At 38.5% G+C, this 22,754-nt stretch overlaps 1 protein-coding gene across 6 annotated transcripts in view; it reads right to left on the bottom strand.

The window, feature by feature from the left end:
* The window catches only part of RANBP17 (RAN binding protein 17), a 162,007-nt gene that overhangs the window by 22,079 nt on the left and 117,174 nt on the right, over positions 1–22,754 (bottom strand). For 5 of the 6 annotated variants that reach the window (XM_072873456.1, XM_072873453.1, XM_072873455.1 and 2 more), the window contains 4 exons: positions 21,432–21,514; positions 11,474–11,688; positions 10,164–10,302; positions 3,419–3,585 (listed from right to left, as the gene is read on the bottom strand). In XM_072873456.1, coding sequence (XP_072729557.1) covers positions 3,419–3,585; positions 10,164–10,302; positions 11,474–11,688; positions 21,432–21,514 — 604 coding nt within the window. The remainder of the gene's footprint in view (positions 1–3,418; positions 3,586–10,163; positions 10,303–11,473; positions 11,689–21,431; positions 21,515–22,754) is intronic. The other variant, XM_072873458.1, reaches the window with a different exon arrangement.

Raw genomic sequence — 22,754 nt, 5'->3', positions numbered from 1 at the left:
TCAGCCTAAGTAGCTCGCCTGGGGGAACAAAGCCCATGCCACAGGAAAAAGTAGGGTCAAAGCCAACAGCCACTGTTACACTTTGAAAGGATGCTACAACTTGCTCCTAAACATTAATAAGTTGTTTCACTTCCATGTTTTCTTTTGTTTCTGTCTTTGTACAGTCACAACTACCTATTAAAAAACCAGAACTGCTACGGGACATACATAAGCAAACAAAGTAAGAATTAATAGGGTTTAATTATACAACTCTGCTACTCTAGAGGCTAAAGAAGACGAAAGCCCCAGTCATGGATGTACACCTACTTACTGAACTGCATTCAGATGCTGAATCGCCTCACTTAATAGCGAACAAGTGCTCAGCCGTAAGCTTACCAGCAGAAAAGCAATGCAATAATTCTGTTGCTGTTTCAGGTACTGTTGCGAAATAACAATGCGCCTTGCGCGCGGGCCAACAGATCAGCAGGACCTCCCCACAGGCTCTCCCAGACGGGCGAGCGGCGAGGGCGGCGGCGGTGCTGCACCGGGAACCGCTGCGGGCAGCCTCGGCAGGAGGGACCCGGGCCGCTCCGCCGGGCGCTCGGCTGCTTCTCCCGCCTGACACCCTGCCCGGCCCGCCGCGGGACCCTGCCGGGCTGCCCCCGCCGGCCCGCGGAGACCTCCCCGCCGCGCTGCGCCCGGCCCGGCCCCGCCGCCGTCCCGCCGGCAGGGGGCGGCGGTCCCGCCCCGCCCCGCCCCGCCCCTCTCCCGGGCTCGCCGACGCCTGCCCCTGCCGCTGCCCTCGCCCCTGCCCCTGCCGCTGCCGCTGCCCCTGCCCGCGGGGCTGTCCCGCCGAGGCGCGGCGACGCCAGCACCCACCGCCCGGCGCGCTCCGACGGCGCTTTCTCCTCAGGCCCGACGGCCGCTCGGCCCCGGCCTCCCCCTGCCGTGCCGCTGCGCGGGCGGAGCCGCCCGGCTGCCGCGGAGGCCGCTGTCCCCGCCTCGGGCCCGGGAGGGCGGGCAGCGGCGAGCGCCGGAGAACTCTCCGGGGGAGAGTCCGCACCCCCAGCTGGCAGAAGAGCCCGGAGAGGTTTCTGTGTCTGTCGAGGAACGAGAAGACGGCAAGTCGCGCCGTTGTGTAGCTCCACAGCAAACGGTACGACCTGAGGCGGGCTATTCCTCAAGTGCTGCTGGAAATTTTAATTATCCAACTACTTCCAGAGATCCAACTTGGAAGAAATGTTCTAACTAGTAAATAATTGCAGTTATCATTGCATCAGTTTAGTTTAAAGAGCTGACAAACCTCTCTAAACTCAAAGCACAATTAGTCATTAGGGTCTAGTTTTTCAGCACTGTTAAGCAGTTTGTAACCCATTCCTTTTAATAGGGTTATGCATTACTTAACCGACACAGATGTCTTGAAAACTGAAACCGCTGGTTATGAAGCAGCAACCTTGTTCATTAGCTTCCATGATAGTCAAATCATCTATAAAACCAGTGTTTAATGGCCAGCCGATGAATAATCAATGTCTCACTTTTCATCTGAGTGTGAAAGTGAGAATAATCTAATACACCGTCCCCCTGGTAAAACGCAAGGCCTTGGGTTCCGTTTCTATTCAGGGCTGATTTATAACCCAATGGAAACCTGATGTAAACATATGATCAATGAGTCCCATCATTGCTGATAATAACCCCCAACCGGCCCACTCCCTCATCTCAAAAGCCATCCCTTTAGGCTATTAGTTTCGTCCAGCTAATCCTCTCTACTCTTTCTGCCTGCTGCTTTTACCTTGGCCATCCGTTCAGTCCAGCAGACTCAGAAGTAATTTTATACGCAGCAGAGAGCGGGTGGAATTGATTTTTCACTCAGTGCTCAGTTCCCATCTGAATAATTATCAATTTTACTGCCTCATAAAGGGAAGAGTCAAAATTTCAAATCAATTCAAAAGAGCTTCTGAGACTACAGAAACTGTGCATGAGAATAAAGGTCAAAGTTGTCAGTGACCTCAGGAGATGATGTCAGATATTAGTACACTGAGTAGTTGACATCAGAGGCACTCAATATGATATGACTAGTGCTAATGCAAATCATATTTATGCTGACTACTGGAGACCAGCCATTAATATTTAAAAGAGTATGTGAAAGCCTGCATTCAAAATAAATATAACGTAGTCCGCAGAATCTGAAGTTAATAAAGACAGATCACCACCTAGTCATATGCTGTAAAGTGAAAGATTACTGCATATTAACAAAGTATTACATCAAGATTGCCACAAATGCAGGAAAGTCCAGAGCCCAGGTTGCTGTTCTGTCCTTTACATTCAAATCATTGCACGCATGGTACAATACTGAGCAATCTGACATACCCAAATGCTGACTTCATTGCTAGTTTCCATGAAACCCCTATTAAGCAAGTCAAACATAAGAACTTGTAGTATGACAAGGGAATCATCATATTCTGATAACGATCTCAATAATAAACATCATTAATATCATCACAATATGCTATATACTGCCAGGAATATATTAGCTACCATGAGTTACTTTTCACCTTCAATTAGAACAGTAAACAAATGACAACAGTAACTGTGGTGACCGTATGCCAGGCTTTTTCCAAATGCCAGTGTACCTATTAGGGAAACACAAAGACGACCACACTGGTCATTCGCATTTTGTTAATAACTTCTGTTTTCGTTAAAAGCCTCCAGACCTGTAAAACACGTCTCCTGAAATGACATCTTTGCAACTGCATTAGGAATCCAGAGATTCTTGTAAGCATGCATTTTCAAATAGTTTAATGAGATTTTAAGGGACTGTGGCACAGACCAAGTGTGGAGATACATAGCTATGAACATCCTGATCTCCCCATAACGTACTTGGGCTGTAATAACCCTGACAGAGCTGGGAAGGGGAAATCTCTCCTAAGCAGTACAGCAGCCACTTCCTTCTCAGAAGCATGAGATTTAATTTCTAGTGTATTTACCTTTAACAGAAAAAAACCCCACTGAGTCACCTACTGCAAAATAAAATATTCAAACTCAATAGCATACAGCCATTCAATTTACACATTTCATTACAAAAATGTGTGGTTCAATGACAGAATTTGTTTTTCTTCCTCCTAAAATATTTGAGAGAGCTTTCCTTCCCATTTGTCTACAGAAATGTATTGATGATCTCACACACCTCTTTTTATGAGCAAAAATGAAACACCAAGTTTTAAGATACTGTACAGCCAAGTATAGTATCTACACTTATCAGTATGACAAAAATTTTCAATCTTTGGTTGTCATGAGAACATGGCTGAAGCTACTCAGGGTTGCATACCAGCGTAGGGAGGTTCGTTCTGTTAATTAAATAGCCGATGCTACTCTGGTGTTCAGTACCACAAAAAAATTTCAGAAATATAATAATACCCCATAGAAAAGACTGCTAATTCACCTGCTGTAGAACCTCTGGGTTCCGCTGCATGAAATAAAGCAATCTCTGTCCATCCTGTGAAATCTCTCTACATCTCAGAGTCTTCTTGCCTTCTTTAGCGACGTGCTTGAAGAGGTAGGTGACAATGTAGTCTAAACTAGCGCAACAGCTGGAGGAGACAATTGTATCTGTGTATTAAAAAAATGAAACAGTTTTGAAATTGTTTCCAGAAAAGAATAATTAATAATGACATTTTATAGTACTTGGAGAGCTCAACTTTAATAATCTCTTGACATTAGGCTAATCGATACATTGACAAGTCTATTTTTGATACATGAGTTGACTGGCTTTGAAGACTGCTTTTATTAACACACAGCGGGATTAAACCTTTGCTTTTGAGTAACTGGATAGCTCCGTGTACTAAAGATCCTATGAACTCCAGTGAACTTCATTCACAACTCCATGAAGGCAGCTGCCCCTCTGCGTACTGGAAAGTGCAGGATGAGGGTTGACATTTTACTGGTATTCAGTTTCACATTCAGAAGGCTCCAGATTCCTGGAAACTAAAATTCTGTTTTGATTTGTTTACTGAAATGGCAACGTTAAATCAGTAGAGCTGTTGTCCACGTTTTTCTCAAGCAGTATTTCACAATGTTTCTCTGCCCCAAATAGCTTACAATCAATGTCAGGTGGCAAACAATGAACCAGGGCCATTAAAGGTAGTAAAAGGGTGATCACAGAACAGCCACTTAGTAATTTTGCTTAACAACTAATAATCCAAGTAGGTTAAAATACATTAAATATGGCTGGCAACAACACAACAGCAGTCACTGCCGAATACTTCATAAATGTCCCCAAAACTGAAGTCATGACAACAAAGGAGGATACTGTTGAAAAGCAGAAGCAAAAGCCACTTCATATCTTTACTTACTGCTTCTATAAGTAAGGGAGATTAAAAGCTTAAACCTATTTGCAGAGTAAATATGTCTGTCTGATTTAAGTTATTTTGTTGCTAGGTGTTGCCTGCTGTGCCGCTGCTGTGAAAGAGGATTCTGCTCACTTCCATGCATCAGCACGATGATAACAGTGTACAGGTCCTTGGTTCTCATGCATGCTCCTCTCGTCTTCCTCTTGAAAACACTGGTGCACCCTTCCCCCTGCCCAGCTGCCATCTCCTTCTGGCCTGATGCCTGAGATACTCCTTGGCCCCAAGACCAGTGGCTGCAACTTAAGACACTTACAACTGTGCTGCCTTCCCAGCTCCGGTTCTGTAATCCTGGCCAGAGCCACATGTTTAAACAACTGCCGGTTCCTTGCAATACCAGCACCAACTGAAGCTCCTTATATATATGCAGTGGTTTAACCTGCTGGGTGCAACGTTTAGCCCTAACTGATATTCTCTGCAATCTCAAACATCAGATCCAAACAAGTGGAGCAGTTAGGACTCCACCCTGGTGCCAGTGACTTCAGCTAGAACTTGTCTAGGCCTTTTGTAGTTCACAGTATTTATTTCAGATGGGCCACTGGAGTAAGGGATGTGTGGGGGTTGCAAAAGGAATTAAACTGTTAAAATGCTCATTCTGAGAGAAAAGGGATTGAAGGATCCAATTAAATGCACCTTGAATTCTTTAAACTATGGTAATTTGGAGGCCTGCCAACCTTGCAGTGTTCATTTAAACACATCCCTCTAGACACTGAAGTATTTTGATCTGTGTCTATTTAACTCCTTAAACTCTGTGCTGACACTATTAACCCTTCGCCATCTAAAAACTAATTGTATTTTGTTGAGTGTTTTAAAGTAAACACTGAAGAAACATTTACAGGCAAAGAAGATACAAGTGGCCTCCTAAGACTCGATCTTCCAAAGCAACTAGCTGACTTAGCAGCCGGAGTTGAGAGCGATCTAACAGCTCACAGAAATGAGCTAGAGCATCTCAACTCTGTCTCCACTGGACCAGTGAGCCTCCTAGGACTGAATTCAACAGGGCAGGATGTTAAGCCACATTGCTGGAACAAAGCTGAGTTCAAAGTTATGAGTCTTGCCAAAGTAAAGACCACAGAATCTGGCACTCATCATATTCTCAACCAAAACAGTCCTGCATATAAACTAGAAATGCAATTCATGGTGGAATTCAATCACCATCAATAACAACAAGTGAGAGATTTGAAAATACATATTTCATAGGAGGGCTCTGCTGTATTTCTAAACCAGTGCTTAACTCTATTTCTTTTTAAATTGAATAATACAAAGTAAATCACTATCATCAGTTTACAAAACAGCAGTAGTTCTAAACATGCTGATACTGTACAACTAGATATTTTACATTCGACAGTAAGTGATTTTAGCAGGACAGCAGACAGGTCTATGCTATCATTTGCTCATGAGAATCTGATATGAGTGTTAAGAGCTACTTAAATTTGCCCATAACGATATATCAAATATGCTTCCCTATGCTCATTTTTCCTTTTGATTGCAAGAATATAACAGACAGAGAGCGTCAAGCAAACTCCCTTGAATGACTCTTCTGGGCATGTGAAACCTTGTGCTGGAGCAGAATAGTGCTCTCACTAAATCTTAGCAAGACAAGCCAGCCAACAAAATAAATAGAACAAATAAGAGCAACAACGAGCTACCAATTCTGGGCTATGGATGGAAGAAATGGGTGGAGAAGACAGAATAAAGATAGAATTATAAAAGAAACTGAGATAAAAGCTTGGGATAATCAGGAAAAATGCAGTCAAACTGTTTCTCACTTCTGGTCAACTCAGCTCTATCACCTGTGAACTAATCAGGTGGATCATGAAGCAAGCAGGCCGCAGTTACAGAAAACACCAAAACCAGCCCCATGTGTGTCAGCACGGATCCCCTAACAGTTCAGTAGTTTTGTCAAACAAAACTGAGCTCTCTGGACTTACTTGATGGTGAGGTAGGTGCTGCTGGTGGGCAGGGGACAAGGATGACGACTCTGGCACCAGTCACCATTGCATTCAACTAGCTCTTTTGGTTTCTTCTTTGCCAGTATGCATTCATTTCATGTTTAGGGGGCTAACTTTACATGCACTTTATTATCTGTGTGCTTTTACCTTATGTAGGCAATTCCAATCAGCCATTAGCTCAAGTAACTGGAAGTTGAGCATGTATGTTAGAATGGGTTATATTATTTTTAAAAAGCCAACAAAAACCCCAAACAACTTGAGGATGCCTTTTGGTTTCAACAATAAGACAACAGCATGCTGAAGGGGAATTATTTTTCAACAGTTTAATGACATTGCTGAATCTCTGCAAATTAAGAGATTTTGTTTTGTTTCTCACATAAAGGCAAGTAAAAGGAGTTAAGTGGTATTTTCCCTGTCCATCAATTGCTTACAGTTCAACACTGGCATTATTTGCCTTTGAGACTAAACCTGGAAAGTAAATGGATTTAGCAATTTAACATCTAAATTAGGCAGCAAGACAGAAAAAATGTTTTACTTTTTCCTCAATGAATAGCACACTATACTATTAATCATATGAGAATTAGAAAAGCTTTGCAGAGATTAGTGACAACATGCCAGGCAGACTACATTAAAAGGCTCTGATCCACTGAGTCAGCTGTGAAAAGGCCAGGTAAACACTTTAGAAGAGAACTATTGGAGTGTTTATCCTCGCAATAAAAGCTTAGATGAGGGCTTCCATTATAGCTGATTTACAACTAGGCGCTTCAGAAGGAATACATATTCTTTCATAGTGTTTATAAAGCGTGGAATCAAGCAAGGTATTTACTCAGCAACAGAATGAACACTCCTCAGAAATAAGGATTTGGGGAATGTTTATCCTACATCTGACAACAATGAGAGTCTCAAAGGTTTCACATACGTAAAGAGAATAGAGAAAAGAGGCAGATACTTTTTTCCTGTGAAAGATAAGTGATCTCCCGGTATTTAATTTTTAAAATAAAAAAGACAGCTATTTCATTTTTATAAACATTTCTGAAAATTACTTGTATGTTCTAATCAGTTTAAAACACAATTCCCCCTCAGATGGCTTATAGCCCTGAGCCCTGCTATTCTGAGATGTTCTTGTGGCACTGATATAATTCAGTGAAAAAGGCAATGCTTGGATCTACTTACCCATTTTCCAAGGGCAGAAGGATGTATGTGACCAAGTAACACATAAGAAATAAATTTGTATTTCATTATCTGACAACTGGTAATGTCCCAAATACCAAAATCTTAAAAGGGATAAAACATTTAGAAGAATGACTCTTAAGAAAAGGCAGTGATAGGTAACTAACTCCTGAGATGATTAAAAATAAATAAACATTAAGAGCTATAAACTGACCAGAGAGTAGTTCATCTGGGCATGTAATTATAAAAGTATGGAAAATTATTCAGTTCACTACAAAAATAAGACTTCTTGAACACAAACAAGGAACTCAGTGGCTGACATCAATATGCAGTACTAAGATACTGATACATGCGGTATTAAGAAACATGATATTAAGGAAAAATAATCACTTTATCCCTTTAACATGAAAGGTAAAAAAGAAACATTTTTCAGCTGACTAATCATGGAAAGTAGGTTACTTTTAACGTGCAAGAGACATTCACAAAGATTAGGGGCTGCATAGACATTTGGACAGAATCAAAAATTGCTTTGGAAAGCTAGAGAATACAAGTGGAAAATGTAGGGAAAATACCAGTAGGATCCTAAAGGAGGTGGCAGAAACCAAATGGGACCATCCTCCAGTCCAACCTCCTGTCTAAAACAGGGTCAACATCAGGCAGGTTCCTCAGGACCTTGTCCAGTACCTGGGAATATCTCCAAGGATGGAGATTCCACATCCTCTCTGGGCACTATGGAAACAGCCAGGTCTTACTGACAGACAGATAGATTTGGCAAGTCTCAAAGACTGAAAAACTACTTGAGTTTGGACGAATCAGGGCAAAGGAAGAAAAAAAATGAACACGAAAGCAAGCATAATAGCTTTTGATGGACTGCATCAAGCCTTCAGTGAAGTCAGGTGAAGTTAAAAATCCTGACACACTTTGTTTTAGTCTTGCATGTTTGTATTTATTTTAGGTACTTTAAGGCCATTAAGATGAACTGCAGGAGAGCATTGGCTAAGCAAGTCTATGGTTTATGAAATGTGAAAAAAAGCGAGCTTTTAAAATTTTTGTTGATACTTTTCTCGGCAGAATATCAGGAATTCCACCAAATAAAAGTTTTCTAGCAAAACATCTATGTTCCTAAAAAATTAATAATTCATTATTAAACTCCCAGATACCTAAACCACAAAAGTTTAAAGCTCAAATTGGAAATACATACTTCTCTTACTCCTCCTCCCTGCCTTCAGTGAGAGATCAACACTTTTTGAGAGGGGAAAATAAACATAACACATGAAGCGGAAGCTTATAGAGCTTTTACATTTTCTTCTCTCTCTTTTACATGAATTTAAATTGGGTTTAAAAAAGATGGTTGAAGTAAACTTGGTATGCTAGTGAATTATCAAAATGAATATATCCAGTATCTCAAATGGAAGAGAGGTAATGTGGAGGGATAAGAGACAAGGAACAGGGCTTGCTAAACTGGTAGCTGTCAGTCAAGCTAACACTCAGTACAGTATATCCATTTGCAAATGATCAACAGGCAGACTCCCAGCAGAACCAGCCTATAGGCAGAAACTGCTGTACCATCATTACAGGTGACAAAGCACTCAAAATATCTGGGAGAAGATGGATTTCAGCATTATATAATAAAATGACCTGAATACTTCTTTACTACTGTTGCTTACCTATTCACTACCTATTTTCTCTTTAAGAGTGGTTTCCCTCTTGCAGCAAAAACTGCTGAATGTGTTTAACATAGCAAATGCTTTGTGAATCTTGGTGCATTCATGCATTCCTATGGGGCTTGACTGATACTTGGCAGTAATGAGAAACACCAGCTATTATAGAGTAACATCTATACACACTAATGTTATATGTTCCAATTTTTTTTTCCCTTCGTAACCACCCTAATCAATAAATACTACTGTAACATTTTGAACAGCTTCTCAGTCAAAAACTGTATAAATGCATGGCATTCCTACGTGATCAGAATGTAACTGCATGATCTATTTTTTCTTCCCCCAAATGCTCAGTCTCCTTCTCCATATTCCAAATGACTTTAGGCTACCCCCCCAAAGGTTCGGACAGTCATCTGGTTAAAAAGCATAAATTAAACAGCAAGAGAATGAAATGAACTGCAATCAGACTGCTGTATTTTTATCGTTACTCCAAGTATGCTTCTGTTACACTGATTCTCCTCTAAAGTATATTCAGGAAGTACTGAATAACTAGTTTCTTTTTTCCATGATACCCTTAAATTTCTCAAATCATATCACAGCTGTGCAGAACAAGCATTATTTGTACAAGAGCTATGTTGATCAAATAAAACCAAAACTCCACAGATTCCTGTACACATATTAATATATTTTACTTCTGAATAACAAATGCATGAATTTTCAGTACAATCCTAGTGGAGGCACTTTAATAATTTTAACAATTCTGGCTTGTAAGAAAAGACAATTTAAAAATACTATCTCTAAAAACCTGCAGGTTAGATGTTTAAAAGAGCTTAGCTCCATTAACTGAAATAGTCACATTCTTAAAATGTTCAAAAGCCAGCATCTTCCATTGTCACTTGATATTCATTTTTTAAGATACAAATTAATGTGCTGCTTTGAAAATCCTAGATACCTAAATACTTGAATTCTTTTTTCAGCCGAGTGTAAGTAATTCTTACCTACTGCAGTAAGTCCTTCAGATATTGAGGTAAGAATATAGATTAGGACGCGAGGTTCTAAACTGGTAATGAAACTCATATGATCTTGGGTCAAACACTCCAAAAGTGGGTAATAAGACTGGCTTAGTTTTCGATATTGCTGAAAAAAAGAGTACACATTCATAGTAAATATAGATATTACCATCAACTAATATTAACAACATTAACAGATTATAGAAAAATGATCTTATAGTTTTTATGATGTGATAAATTCTAATTTAGCCATTAAATCAGAATATTTATAGAGGCAAAATATTTTCTTGTCTTCAGTAGATTTCAACTTTTCAAATTTACCATAGGATATAAACTCGCTACTAGTTTAAAATAAGCTCAGGATAATACAATAACGCTATCATGCTTTGACATTCTATACCGTCTAGTAAAAGCAGTATAGCGTTCTGTCCAGGGTGTCAGTTTGACAGGATTACGGCCCATATCTTACCTTCTGCAGGAAATCTTACTAAGATTTATCACAGATTTCCCCAAATCATCTTAGAGATGGACCTTTTTTTGTGCTTAAGTGAGGTCCTGTAACAGCCTCTGCACAGGCAAAGGCACTTGCTTGAACCCATCGGCCCAATCAGCATCTTATTCTTAAGGACTCTTATTCAGGGCATTTATTGTTGGACGGCTAGGAATATGCCAAATATGCACACTTTACTGCACAACCAATGCACCAATTTTAAATGAGAGCAACTTTTCAGTTCCAAGGACTTTATGTGGCAAGCATAAATCTGGGTATTAACCATCTTTAACTATCCCAAATTTGTCCCTTCCTGCAAGAAAATGACAGTTCTGAACTAAAGTGTCATGAAGAAAATGTCACAGTTCAAATTCTGCGCAAGATCTGTTGTCTTCCCACAGAGAATTGGGAACATGGTGTACTTTAAAATTAAAGTTTTAAATTTTATGGGGAATACACAGTGACAATTTACAGATTGAAACTAATTGCAGAGTGGCTGAATATGTGAGGATATTTTACAGGGCATGCAGGCAACCTAAATGGATTAGAAAGTACAGAAAGGAACAAAATTTTGCATTTCTCTCTTTCACAACAAGCCTAGTGAAAATTCTGGAAAAGCTCCCGTTTCACATGGCAGGTCCATCATACCTGTATTTTAGATGTTACTATATAAATAAATCCAAGCAATTGAACTGAAAACTGCATTTGAGCCATTCTAGATCCCTCTGTCTCATTATAACAATACAAAGCCTGTGGTGGTGTTATTTCATATTTCACGTAAAGACTCCCAAGATGAGTAATTGCTTACTAGCAAGTCACTGTGGGATACCGAAAGCAGCATTTTGACAAAGGCCTGAAGTACATTGTCAAAGTGGTTGTCCCCGTACAACTTGAAGACGCCAAAGCTGACATAATTTCCACATAAGGCAGATTTGAGTGCAGAGTAACAGATGGAAATGCCCTTGAGTTTCAACGGATAAACCTGATCTTTTGACAAAGTCCCAAGAGAGAGGATCTGATTACCTGTTTTCATAAAAAGAAAGAAAGAAAGAAACTTATATAAGCAGCTGCAAATCTAAAATATTTTGATGGCACTATCTAAACTTATTTTTTGTCTTTCTTTTCATTACTACTTGGAAGAAAACTTGTTTCTGCATTTGATGTAAAAGATCTGTTAAGTAAACATGAGTAGAGCTTAAAAGCCACCAAAGAACTAGTATGCAAAATTTAAAATATAAGCTATGGAATTCCCATCATTGATGTACAGTCAGACCATGACTGGGTCTATCAACATGAATTCCTTAATCTGAACAGAGTTGCGACACATGGTTTTATAGTTTCTCATGCTGCAGCAAAGCCTGGTTTTGATCCATTACCATGACGGTCTCTTGGGATGGTTGCTGATGTATACACACACTAAATATATCCCTCAGAAAACAAATATGTCCATTACAAACCCCTCTATTTTACCAGTCACAGATGGGAATGACTTTTTAATTAAAATCCATGTTTATAATGTAAATAACAGCTAACTGTAAATATTTGCTGTTGCTATTAACAGGCAATAGTGACTTTTGGATCCACTGTGCAGCAGTGCAGCAGATCCTGCTGCAATCCTCTGTACAAATCTAATTATTCACAGGGCCTCATTACCATGTTTTCTAAGTATCTTGTAATAATTTAATGCTCATCCTTCACAGCACCCCAGAGTTAGTTTGTCTTCATGACAAGTTTTTTTTTTTTAACCTGAAGTAATTAATGAAAGCAAGCTAAAACAGTAGAATAAACACAGCAAGGATTAAGTTCTTCAGTTCTACCATGAAGTAGCATTACTAGGTTGACTCCATCTGATGGTAACCTTGGCAAGCTTGGCCTGCATAAAAATCAACACTGGGTCTTCACTCTGTTACTACTCATAATTCTTGGTAACTTTAACTAGAGGAAAATAACACAAAACTGTACATTTTCAAAAGTATTCCTACAAATAAAAGCACAATAGTCTACAGATCAGATGCTTGGCTTGCTTGCTTTCACGGTCTAACCTAGTTGTCATGGCTGTGATGACAACTTGGATCAAGGAGCAATGAGCGAACTGGACGTTAACTATTCACAATTCCAAACATTGCCAGTTGAGAGAGGTAGTTATGACAACTCAGTTTTGCTTTTATAATAGGCAATTAAAAAATGCCCCTAAAAACTTGCCTGACATGACACAGATCTCATAGATTGTGTAGTATGATTTAATACATATTGAGGCCTAATATTAAACTGGGTCTGTCTCTACACAACTCTCCTTTCTACCCATGCAAATTTATACCTGCAAATAGGATACCTGCCTTATTTTAATTCTTTCTCTTAATGATATTGATTACTGACAATGAGGAATTTACGTAATATAATTAGAAAAATGAGGGGGAAAACCTTGTTTCTAAACACCCAACGCATCGAAGTACCACCCATTTGGTATCATTTGATGCAAAGAGAGGAAGGCAGAAGTTATTGTTTAAAACATTAATGTTGTTCACCACTTCTAGCAAGTACAAGGCAATTTGTCCATCAGGTTGTAAAGGAAAAGTAGATTTACAAAAAAAGACTGGGAGTACAATTAGGGATTGCTTAGAAGAAGTAACTGGGGCCTGTAAGAAGCCAGAATGGCGTCACTAGAATTATGGAAAGGAGGAGAAGAATCAAATATTTAGGTAGGAAAGATGGTCACTTACAATTAAAATCAAGCCCTCTTAATTAAAAAAAAAAAATTATGAATGAAAATACAGAATGGTTTTGATACTGTAAATGGTCATATGAGCACTTCTACTACCCCAAATGCTGTAGTCATGAACACAGTGTAGCTGGGGAACAGGGTACAATTCCAGTGACTGCTACTGCACAGAAATTAATTCCAAATGGTGTTAAATCTCCGTTATAATAAAAATGACCAGTATCCAAAAGATCCTCTTTGAAAAGTAAAACATAGCAGAAAAAGAAGAATGTCTTCTACTGTACCTAGATATTCATTTAGTGTTATACTTTACATTACTGAGAAATTACATTTACATAAAATTAAACTCCATTCAGCTTCCTACAGTGCCCCATTTAAGATATCCCAGACAGGTCATCTTAATTAGCATTAATCTTTTTGACAAGACCTAGTCTAGTTACTGAGAAGATCAGTGAATTTCAAATTCTGCAAAAAAAAAAAAAAAAAGAAATACAAAATTCTGTCTGTGAGATAAAGTGGGAAGGTGCACACTATTTTTGAAAGCCACTATGTAAATATTGTATAATTCTTAGGCCAAAAACAAGACAGAAAGGTAAGTGTGCTGTAAGCTAACCTTATCTGGTCTTCTCCACCATTAAATTCTCTGTAGAAAATCTCTGCTTTAATAACATAAATATATATATATGGCTTCAGAAATAAGCAAAGACAAAATTCTGAATCCAAGAAAATAACAGCCTTGAGTTTATAGCTGAGCTCTCTAAGCATGACACTGTGCAATCCTAGGTCCTTGAAGTACTCAGTGTAATATGCAACAACAGATGGAAAGAGCTTAGTAGTTGTCAACATGGCAATTATGTACTTAATATGGAAATTAATTGGAAGTCGATGGAAAAACTGTATGATGAGGAAAGAAGTTGGAAAAACCCTAGGAATCCCTTGGCCTGGGAACATGAATTCTAGGAGGTATCCACTAGTCCTGATCTTCTATCATTTTTATTACTTCACAAAAAAAAAATAATCACCCTATAATTAAAACTTTAAATCTATTGATCAGCATAAAGCATTCAATATAAGAAGGCACAAGCCCTGCTCCCTTCACACTGCCTCACCCCAGGCAGGCATGGCAGAAGAGGAATTTGGTGCCTATCCCTTCTAATGAAAACACTGAGAAGAATTTGGGTCTAGTGCAAGACTAAAAGCTGCTTTTTGCAAGTGGACAGAGTCCACAGAGAACTGTTCTGTGTTCATGGATTCATTTTAAAAGGGCCTAAGAGTGGGAACAGCTGATTTCAAATTAGCAGCAGAGGTGAAAGACCATGCGCTGCCTGTTACCAATGCCCCAAGCCATCAGCCTATATGATTCAAGTGATGCAGTGCTAGAACAAAGACTAGTGTTTTAGCATTAGTTATTGAAAAAAATATGAAGTACGGTGCTATGCCTGACTAGATAAAAAAAGAATGATCTACTTGTAACATTTAGCAGGAGCTTCAGGGGAATATTTTTACACACCATGGATACTACTGAACATAAACTAATTTACTGAGGTACTTGGAATCAGGTCAAAAACAACTCCTCAGCTACTAAGGATATGCTTACATTTATAATCCCTGTAGTGGAGGACCAAAATACAATTTTATAAACTCCTACTGTTAAAAGAAACAATTTAAAGAAATTAAATCAACATAAAAGTGACCTTTGACATGCCGAATTTAAAAATTGTGTTTGAAATTCATAGCTCCTGTCAAAATGAAAACTCTGTAGAGACTAATCAGTGAAGTTTCGGTGTTACTACTGAGTTAAAAATCAAATTAAAAAAAAATCCAACTTGCACCAATTTCTTCTTAATGTGGGAGAAATTGTATCTCACAATCTTAAAATACACTGACTTTCAAAATTCTCAATAATTTCCTTTAATATAACTTTTTGCCCTGCATTTGACAGCAATGTCACTTACAAAAATGGTAAACTCTCTGACCCTCAGAGGTGATGCAAAATTCTGACAGGAATAAGAAACGGATTTTTAAAGATATTGGGCGAAACCGCTAGATAGGAAGTAAGGGCTTGAATTTGGCTGACAATTTAAGCATTTCATTACTGGAAGACTACTTAGTACATAAACAAAGGAGCTGGAAGAAAAAAAGTGTGTGTATGCAGAGGGGGAATACAAAGCCAGCAAAAAACCAAACTGGGATGCTCTGACCGAAGATAACATCACCATGCCTCAGAATCCCACAGGCAATATGCACCAGAGCTCTTTGCACAGATCATTCCCTCACTCCCTCCTAGATGTGGGAGCATGTCAGGACAGGCAGCTTCCCTTTCAGTTCTCCTCCTTAATTGCTTTTACAGTAGAGCTATAATACAAAAATGATTTCCTTATGGCTGAGTTTCATTTGAGCAGGGCTTGTTCTAGATTTCAGTCCACTAAGTGCTATCTATGTATAATAATACAACTAAATCATGTTTTAGCATGTGTGAATTAGATGAAGATAAAAAAAGACTTTGGTGAGATTAAGCAAAGGTTGTGAAAATTTATCACATTTATAGAGGAAGAAGTATTTTTTGCCTTTTCCCCTTTCCTATTTTTATTATTCACCACTGCCCCATAAAATATGGTTTTGAATATATGCTTTCCAGGCATTCAGAATGCTAGGGCAGTATAAAGAAGTGGCCATATATAGAAAACGAAAGGGAAACATGAATCATAAAGATGAGAGTGAAAAAACTAATTTTTTAACACTTCCACAACAACAAAACATGCATAAAACCTCTCAAATCAGCACAATGAGCGTGCATAGCGCCAAGATAAATTTGCCAAAAGAAAATGATTATGAAATCTAAGTCAGTAATGAAGAGCAATATATTCTGGAACCACTACCACAAAAGAGAGGAGAGCAGACCAATGGTAACCGAGACCAGTGAGCACTCTACTTCTAAGCTAAGATGCTGATTAAAAATACCTGTTCTACAGCAAGAATCACTTTAACCAAAATTCTGAAGAACTGTTATCTTATGAAGTTGCTGGCACTGAATGGATTACCACACTAAGTTTTGAAATACATGTTCTAGAAGCAATTTAAAGCTCATTAGAAATAATTGTGTCTGGCTACTGGAAAATGTGGTAAAATTTAATCCACATCCAAATGCTACCTGGGCTGTGAGAACAGGAAATTGTTTTGTGCTACTGTGGCTAACCTCATCGCTGACCTTGAGCAGTAACTGCTACACCAGCTGAAAGCTGAAGCAAAATTAAAAACTTACATCAAAGTATATCATGACAGAATGTAGATAAATAAAAACAGCATATTGAAAATATTATTTTTATGTCAGTCTCCTATAATGAAAGGGAAGAGGTTTACTAAAATGTAAAGAAACCACAAAACAAAAATAGATGGTCCCAAGATGCATTGAAACATTATTCCTATACAACTGGGAGTTCAAAACCCCATAGTAAGGAGACTTGTACATACAGAATTAAAAATGAAATATATTGGGGATGAAGAATGGTGGACTATACTACTCCAACTCCTTTCAATTTTCTCCTCTCAGTTGTTTATTTTAAATCACTGTATCACTCAGTCAGACTGGCTCTATCCATAATGGACAAGTCACAACACCCCTTTCCAAGCAGCTGCAGAGTCCTAACAAGGATAATTGACTAAGTGCTTTTTGCATCCTATGCCAGGCTTTACATCTTCTAAACATATAGCATTTGTAAAGACATCTTAGAATTGTTTTCAGCACTGTATCAGTATCAGTGATAAATGAGCAGAAGGACAGGACACACTAGGTACTACCCTAATTGCAAAGCTGGATCTGTTGAGCAGAATTAAGCACTCGCTGAGGTGCTAATTTTAAAAAACAAAAATAATTCATGTTTTAAATTTTATTCAGTGACAACTGAAGATGCTTAGCAAATCTTAAAAACAGGCATTTTGGAATTTTTTTCTGCTTTGCACTCAAACATATGAAATCGCTATATGCCAGACTAGAAGAGAAAAGAGTATATGCTTTAGTCTAGAATTAGAGAGATTTCAGCATCCATCCTCGCAAGCGTTCACATGCATTCACACCCCAGAAACACAGTTCTACCCTTTTCTTCCCTTTTTTGTTTTTAGCCCAAGCACAGATCTTACAGAACATATAGATAATAAATGGAGGTACCATTCGGACATAAATGGACATCACAAACTTTGGCAAAATTTAAGATGGAAAGAAAGCGACATGCTAAGTTACTGTTTGTTTCAAAGTTATTCCCACATAAACAACAGTACAGGGTTTACACAAAACAAATCCACATATAAATTACAGATTATTTTCATCACCTGAAGAAGGCCATATTTGCAAAGTATCTGTATGCTATCCAAAACTGCTTTGATCAGTGTAGTCTAGACTTACGAAAAATCAACATTACGTCAATAATCACCAGTGCACTGTGCTCTAATGTTGGTGAGAAGAATCACCTGATGCCACCTCCCTTCAGTTACCAATTCCTTGTCTAAGTATTGACAGGACAGGGACATATTTCAGATCACATTTTTATGTACCCATAGGTTTATATAGCAAGAAGACTCCCAGTGGGCCTAAGCCATAACTGGAAACTTTCGTGTTCAATTGGTGCAGGTGAAATTTCTGAAAATAATACGTTTACTAGCATTTTCTGTATATCATTACATGTGAGAGAGAAGAAGGAAAACTCCTGTTCTAAAACAAATTTAAATTTCACTTACCGATGGAAATACAATACAATTAAGCCGCATTTTCATTTATTGTTTGTATGTTATATTCTTCTAAGAAAGAGGAGCAACCAAGCTAGGCTACACTGTCTGCAGGAGAGGGGACCAAGTCTTTCCCTGGAGAGCTGCTGAGCTACGGGAAGGAAACTCTCACTGTCCAGGCCATGGCAAGGAGGAGAGGTGAGAGGTAACAAGCAGGGCTGGAAGCCTGGTGTTCAGACAGGGATTGCCAAGAGGAGTAATCACAGCCAGGTCTCCAGGTGATGGAAAGAAGAACTTCTCAAGGATGAGCGGAGGCTGGGCAGAACTTACGGCAACCCACTCGGTCAACGGATTAACTGAAACCAAGACTGAAAGGAAGAATCTTCCCACAAGGACAGTGTGATGAAAGAAAGAGATGTTTGCTTCTATTTTTTCCCCTCTGTCTCATGTCATCACTTTCTGTTTCTCTTAGTTTAAAAAGGCAATTATTATGGTATAGATTTCAATCAAATCTATCTTGAGTTTCAAGTGTCTTTTTGATCAACTTTGAGGAGCTCACTATGAGCTGCAGGCATACACAAAAGGTTTGGCTGACTTGGTAAGATAAATGAGCATATACTGTCTGTTGTAATCTCTTCACGTTTACTGTCTGTCTTCTATTTTTTTTCCTCTAATGCTTCAGCCATAAAATCATGCTGAATGAGAATCTCAACTATTTTCAGAATTTTAAGTTACTTGCAGTAATGGCAGAGCAGAAAACTTGAAAACTGAACCCAAGGATTAGAAGGCATGTACGTATTCATTCTTTTAACTGAATCTCACAATTTTTCAGAATATGGGGCTGGAAACAATTGCTCAAGAACACCAAAGTGAATTTTACGATCGTCACTTGGTTTACTTATTTATTTTTCCCCAGATGTCTACCAAGATTATGTATGCTTAAAAGCCAAGAAGAGTTATATCTTTCTGTACACTGGAATGGAAATCTCATAAACTAGTAATTGGTGATAAAACCTAAAAATGTTAACAGCAATTATTCAAAGCTGATTAATTGTAGTATCTTGAAATACTTATAGTGGGCAGTAAAACCTTCCCAGACTGTAAGCCAGTGACCACTTCAGAAACAGCTGTAGCAGTTTGAAATAGCACTAATGTAGGATGTGTGTTACAGTGCCCACAGCTGAGCCATGGTGATGGTCAAGCCAGTGCTGCCCATCTGTGCCAGTGCAGAGCCAGCTGGATTATTTGAAATCCCTGCTCTAAGTGGCCAATTCATCCAACTGCACTGGGAGGTCTTTCATGTTGACTTTGCAGTGAGTCCAGTCCTGGAATAAATATTGGCAGTCACTCACAGAAAAGAAAATCTGAACAACTCCTCTAAATGTCACATCTAAGTAGTGGATAGGACCCTTTCAGACACTGATGATAATATGAATGTGTTTTAAAAGCAAAAGGGGGGGGGAAGAGACATACATATATTGAGTGGAGGCTTTCTCCCACATCTATGTGTTTCCTCCACTCTTAGTTAGGTGATTTTAGAGAAGTGATTTTAAATTTTTCTTTTTAAGGACATTAAGAACAGTTCTCTTAAACCTGTGTTCAGTAAAATGTCATCCTTCCATAGGAAAACAGTTATGAAAGACACGAAAGAGAAGCATGAGAGAAAGCTCTTATGGTCATTTCACTTCTTTCTACGGCACACGTCTCCAGATAGATGCTACACATCCCTAAGTATCTTTGACATAATTTAACAAAGAGGGCAACAGGTGTTTGGACATAGGCTTCAACAGGCTCTATGGCTCCCCTGCTTAGTTTTAAATCTTTAATCTGCACTGTCCTGAAATTTCTTTTTACATTGCATAATTAAATTCTAGCATTATCCAGAAAATGTCTGGTCCTTATATGCAAGAGCTACCAATACTTTAGGGCCAACAATTTTATGAACTTCACATACACACCATAAAGGCTGCAATTGCAAGCAAAAGGTTTCTTTACAAAGTGTTTTTTAGGCATGAATTAGGAATGAAGCAGGTTGAAATCAACTAGTGTGGTTTACTCAGCAAGGTTTAGAATCTTGATGCCAACAACTGAGATGAATGGATGCCCAACAATACGGTATGTTTTTCTTAAGTGTGGAAAGGATGGTAAAGGCTGACTGAAATAAAAAAAAATTAAAACGGAAAATATAACTGCAATGGGATCAGGTACCATAAGACAAGTAGGGTTGAAGCATCATCATGATTACACTTGATTTTTTTTTTAAATCATCCAAAGAAAGCTTACAGCAATTAAGTACAAAGGCTAACAGAAATTCAGTAGTAAAATCTAAAAGTTTATCTTTTATCTTTTTATACATGGAAAACATTTGTATTTTGCTTAATCTTTCTAACAAATTTACTTAAGAACATAGCTGAAAAAATGTGCTAGCTTACTACATGGTATATTTGAAAAAGAAACAGAAAAATGATTTTGCAAGGAGTGAGAATTACTTGGGTGTAATTTTTTCTGTCATAAGTAAATGCTTTATGCATTCTGCATATACTGTTTCCATGCCCTACAGATCAAATGCAAAATTACATTTGAATTTTTTTTTTTCATACAGACAGCCATGTAACACACAGTTTCCAGACCCAAAAAGCAACCTGAATGCAGCAGAAGCAAATTTGATGCACCAATTGTCTTTCTTTAAAAGTAACAGGACATTTATGTTTCTTCCTCTTTACACAAAGTACAAATGAGGCTGCTCTACAAAAACTTGGTAATCTTCCTTCCAAAATATTTAGGAAGCAAACTGCAAGCTACAAAGTTAGTTGCAGTGTAATACAAACTGCTGGTATCAAAGACCTGTTGCAGTTGCATGCATGAGTGGGAGTACTAAAATGGAGCAACTTATTATAAACACTTTTAACAGTGCTCTCGGGTAAAGTTGTTATGGTTCTATTATGTTTTGGAACTGCTGGAATATAATTTGAATACATAAAATCAACCCACACCTATCAATCAGTAGCCTAGATCAAACACCTCATGAGTATTTGCATCTTTGCTGAAATACATTTACAGTTGCTAGAAGACAGGCATTCAAGTTAAAAAAGCGATACAACCAACAATGCTACATGAATGAACCCTGATCTGTGAAAGTAAATGAGCTCCAAAGGTCTGCCATGTAAGCTCTGCACTTTACAAAGGGATGATACTGGCTGTAGCACATTACAGTCCTGCTACGTATTCCACAAATCCATCAGTGCTCAGGAATATGAACTAACAGGATTTTTATATCACAAGACAGGCAAAGAATTACACTGCAGAGGAAACATTAATGAATACCTACCATACGTACAAATCATTTTACTAGCTTCTCTGAAGAGAAGAATTCCATTTGGAGATGATACATCAAAATTTAAACGTTGCGATCTAAAAAATAACAGCAAAAATATTCAGATGGTCATCGAAGCAGAAAACTGCAATGGATTCATTCCTAAAACAAAAACAAAACGTTTGCTGATTACAAAGTACAATTATTTGAGAAACTAATTCTAGCTTTCAGTCCAATGACATGCACTCTAGTTATCTCCATATGTTGGCAAAGAAACAATCCTATGACAAAAGACAAAACAATTTTAAACAGAAAAGATGGCCAGACAGTACATACACAGCTTTCAGTGACCAGTGAACATCTTGTGCCATATACACCTCAGAAGAATGCTCCAAAGGTTCCATAATCCAAGCGCTGAGGCTAACTTTTACCCTGCTTCTGCATCTGTATAGCTTTTAAAAATAAACTAATCCCCACTGGTTATTCTGCTACATAAAATCTGTGGCGATCACAAGCCAGTTCTCCGAGTGTAAATTGTAACACATGCTTTTTATGAACATTCAGACCTGAACAAGATTACACCATGTTGTCTTCCCTGATGCATAGGTATTATCAAAGCCAACAAGAACCACTTTGTTCCCAATCTGGAAACACAACAGAGTCCTTGCTGAAGTTCCTGCTGCATCTTTCCAATTTGTCTTTGTGACAAAGAAGCCTAACTCCTGGTGCAGGCCTAAAAGTTAACTTTGAATATAGGTCTTAAGGTTCTAAGTAACTTTAGCAAAACTTACCCTTAGTGTTTATTTGGACTGAACGGGAAAGGAGTCATCACTGAGTGATGTAAACCAGAGTATCCCCTGGCTGACCTATTTGGTAGTCATCCACTTTTGATCAAACGTGCAGTCCTTGTATCACCCCTATCACAGAGACAGCAGTAGGTATCTTTCTTTGCTGCAAGTCCAATTTTTTGTTGTCCGACTCCCTGTTTGCAGGGTCATTTGCTGCAAACTCTGGAGTAAATCTGGGTGTTTATAAATAATACGTGCCTTGTATAAAACATTTGTGTATTCCATATGCACAAAATGATAATGTCTGGCAGAGGCAAAAAAACCAAACCCAGCACATCATCTCAATATCAGGGTGGCATAATGCACAATCTGATACTCTGTAACATATTTTAACCATGTCAAAGTACATTGTATAATGCATTCTAACCTGTAAAAGCTAATGCAGTACACAACTCATGAAAAAACACCATCCCAGATGATGTGTTCTAAAGGGAACAAGGCAGATTTTCTGAATAGCGATAGGTAGAACAACATGAATATGGAAAGTAGC

The sequence above is a fragment of the Ciconia boyciana genome, chromosome 9 (assembly GCF_034638445.1).
Source record: "Ciconia boyciana chromosome 9, ASM3463844v1, whole genome shotgun sequence".
Taxonomy (NCBI): domain Eukaryota; kingdom Metazoa; phylum Chordata; class Aves; order Ciconiiformes; family Ciconiidae; genus Ciconia; species Ciconia boyciana.
Note: the sequence above shows the minus strand (reverse complement) of the source record. Positions and strands in the feature narration are given on the sequence as shown.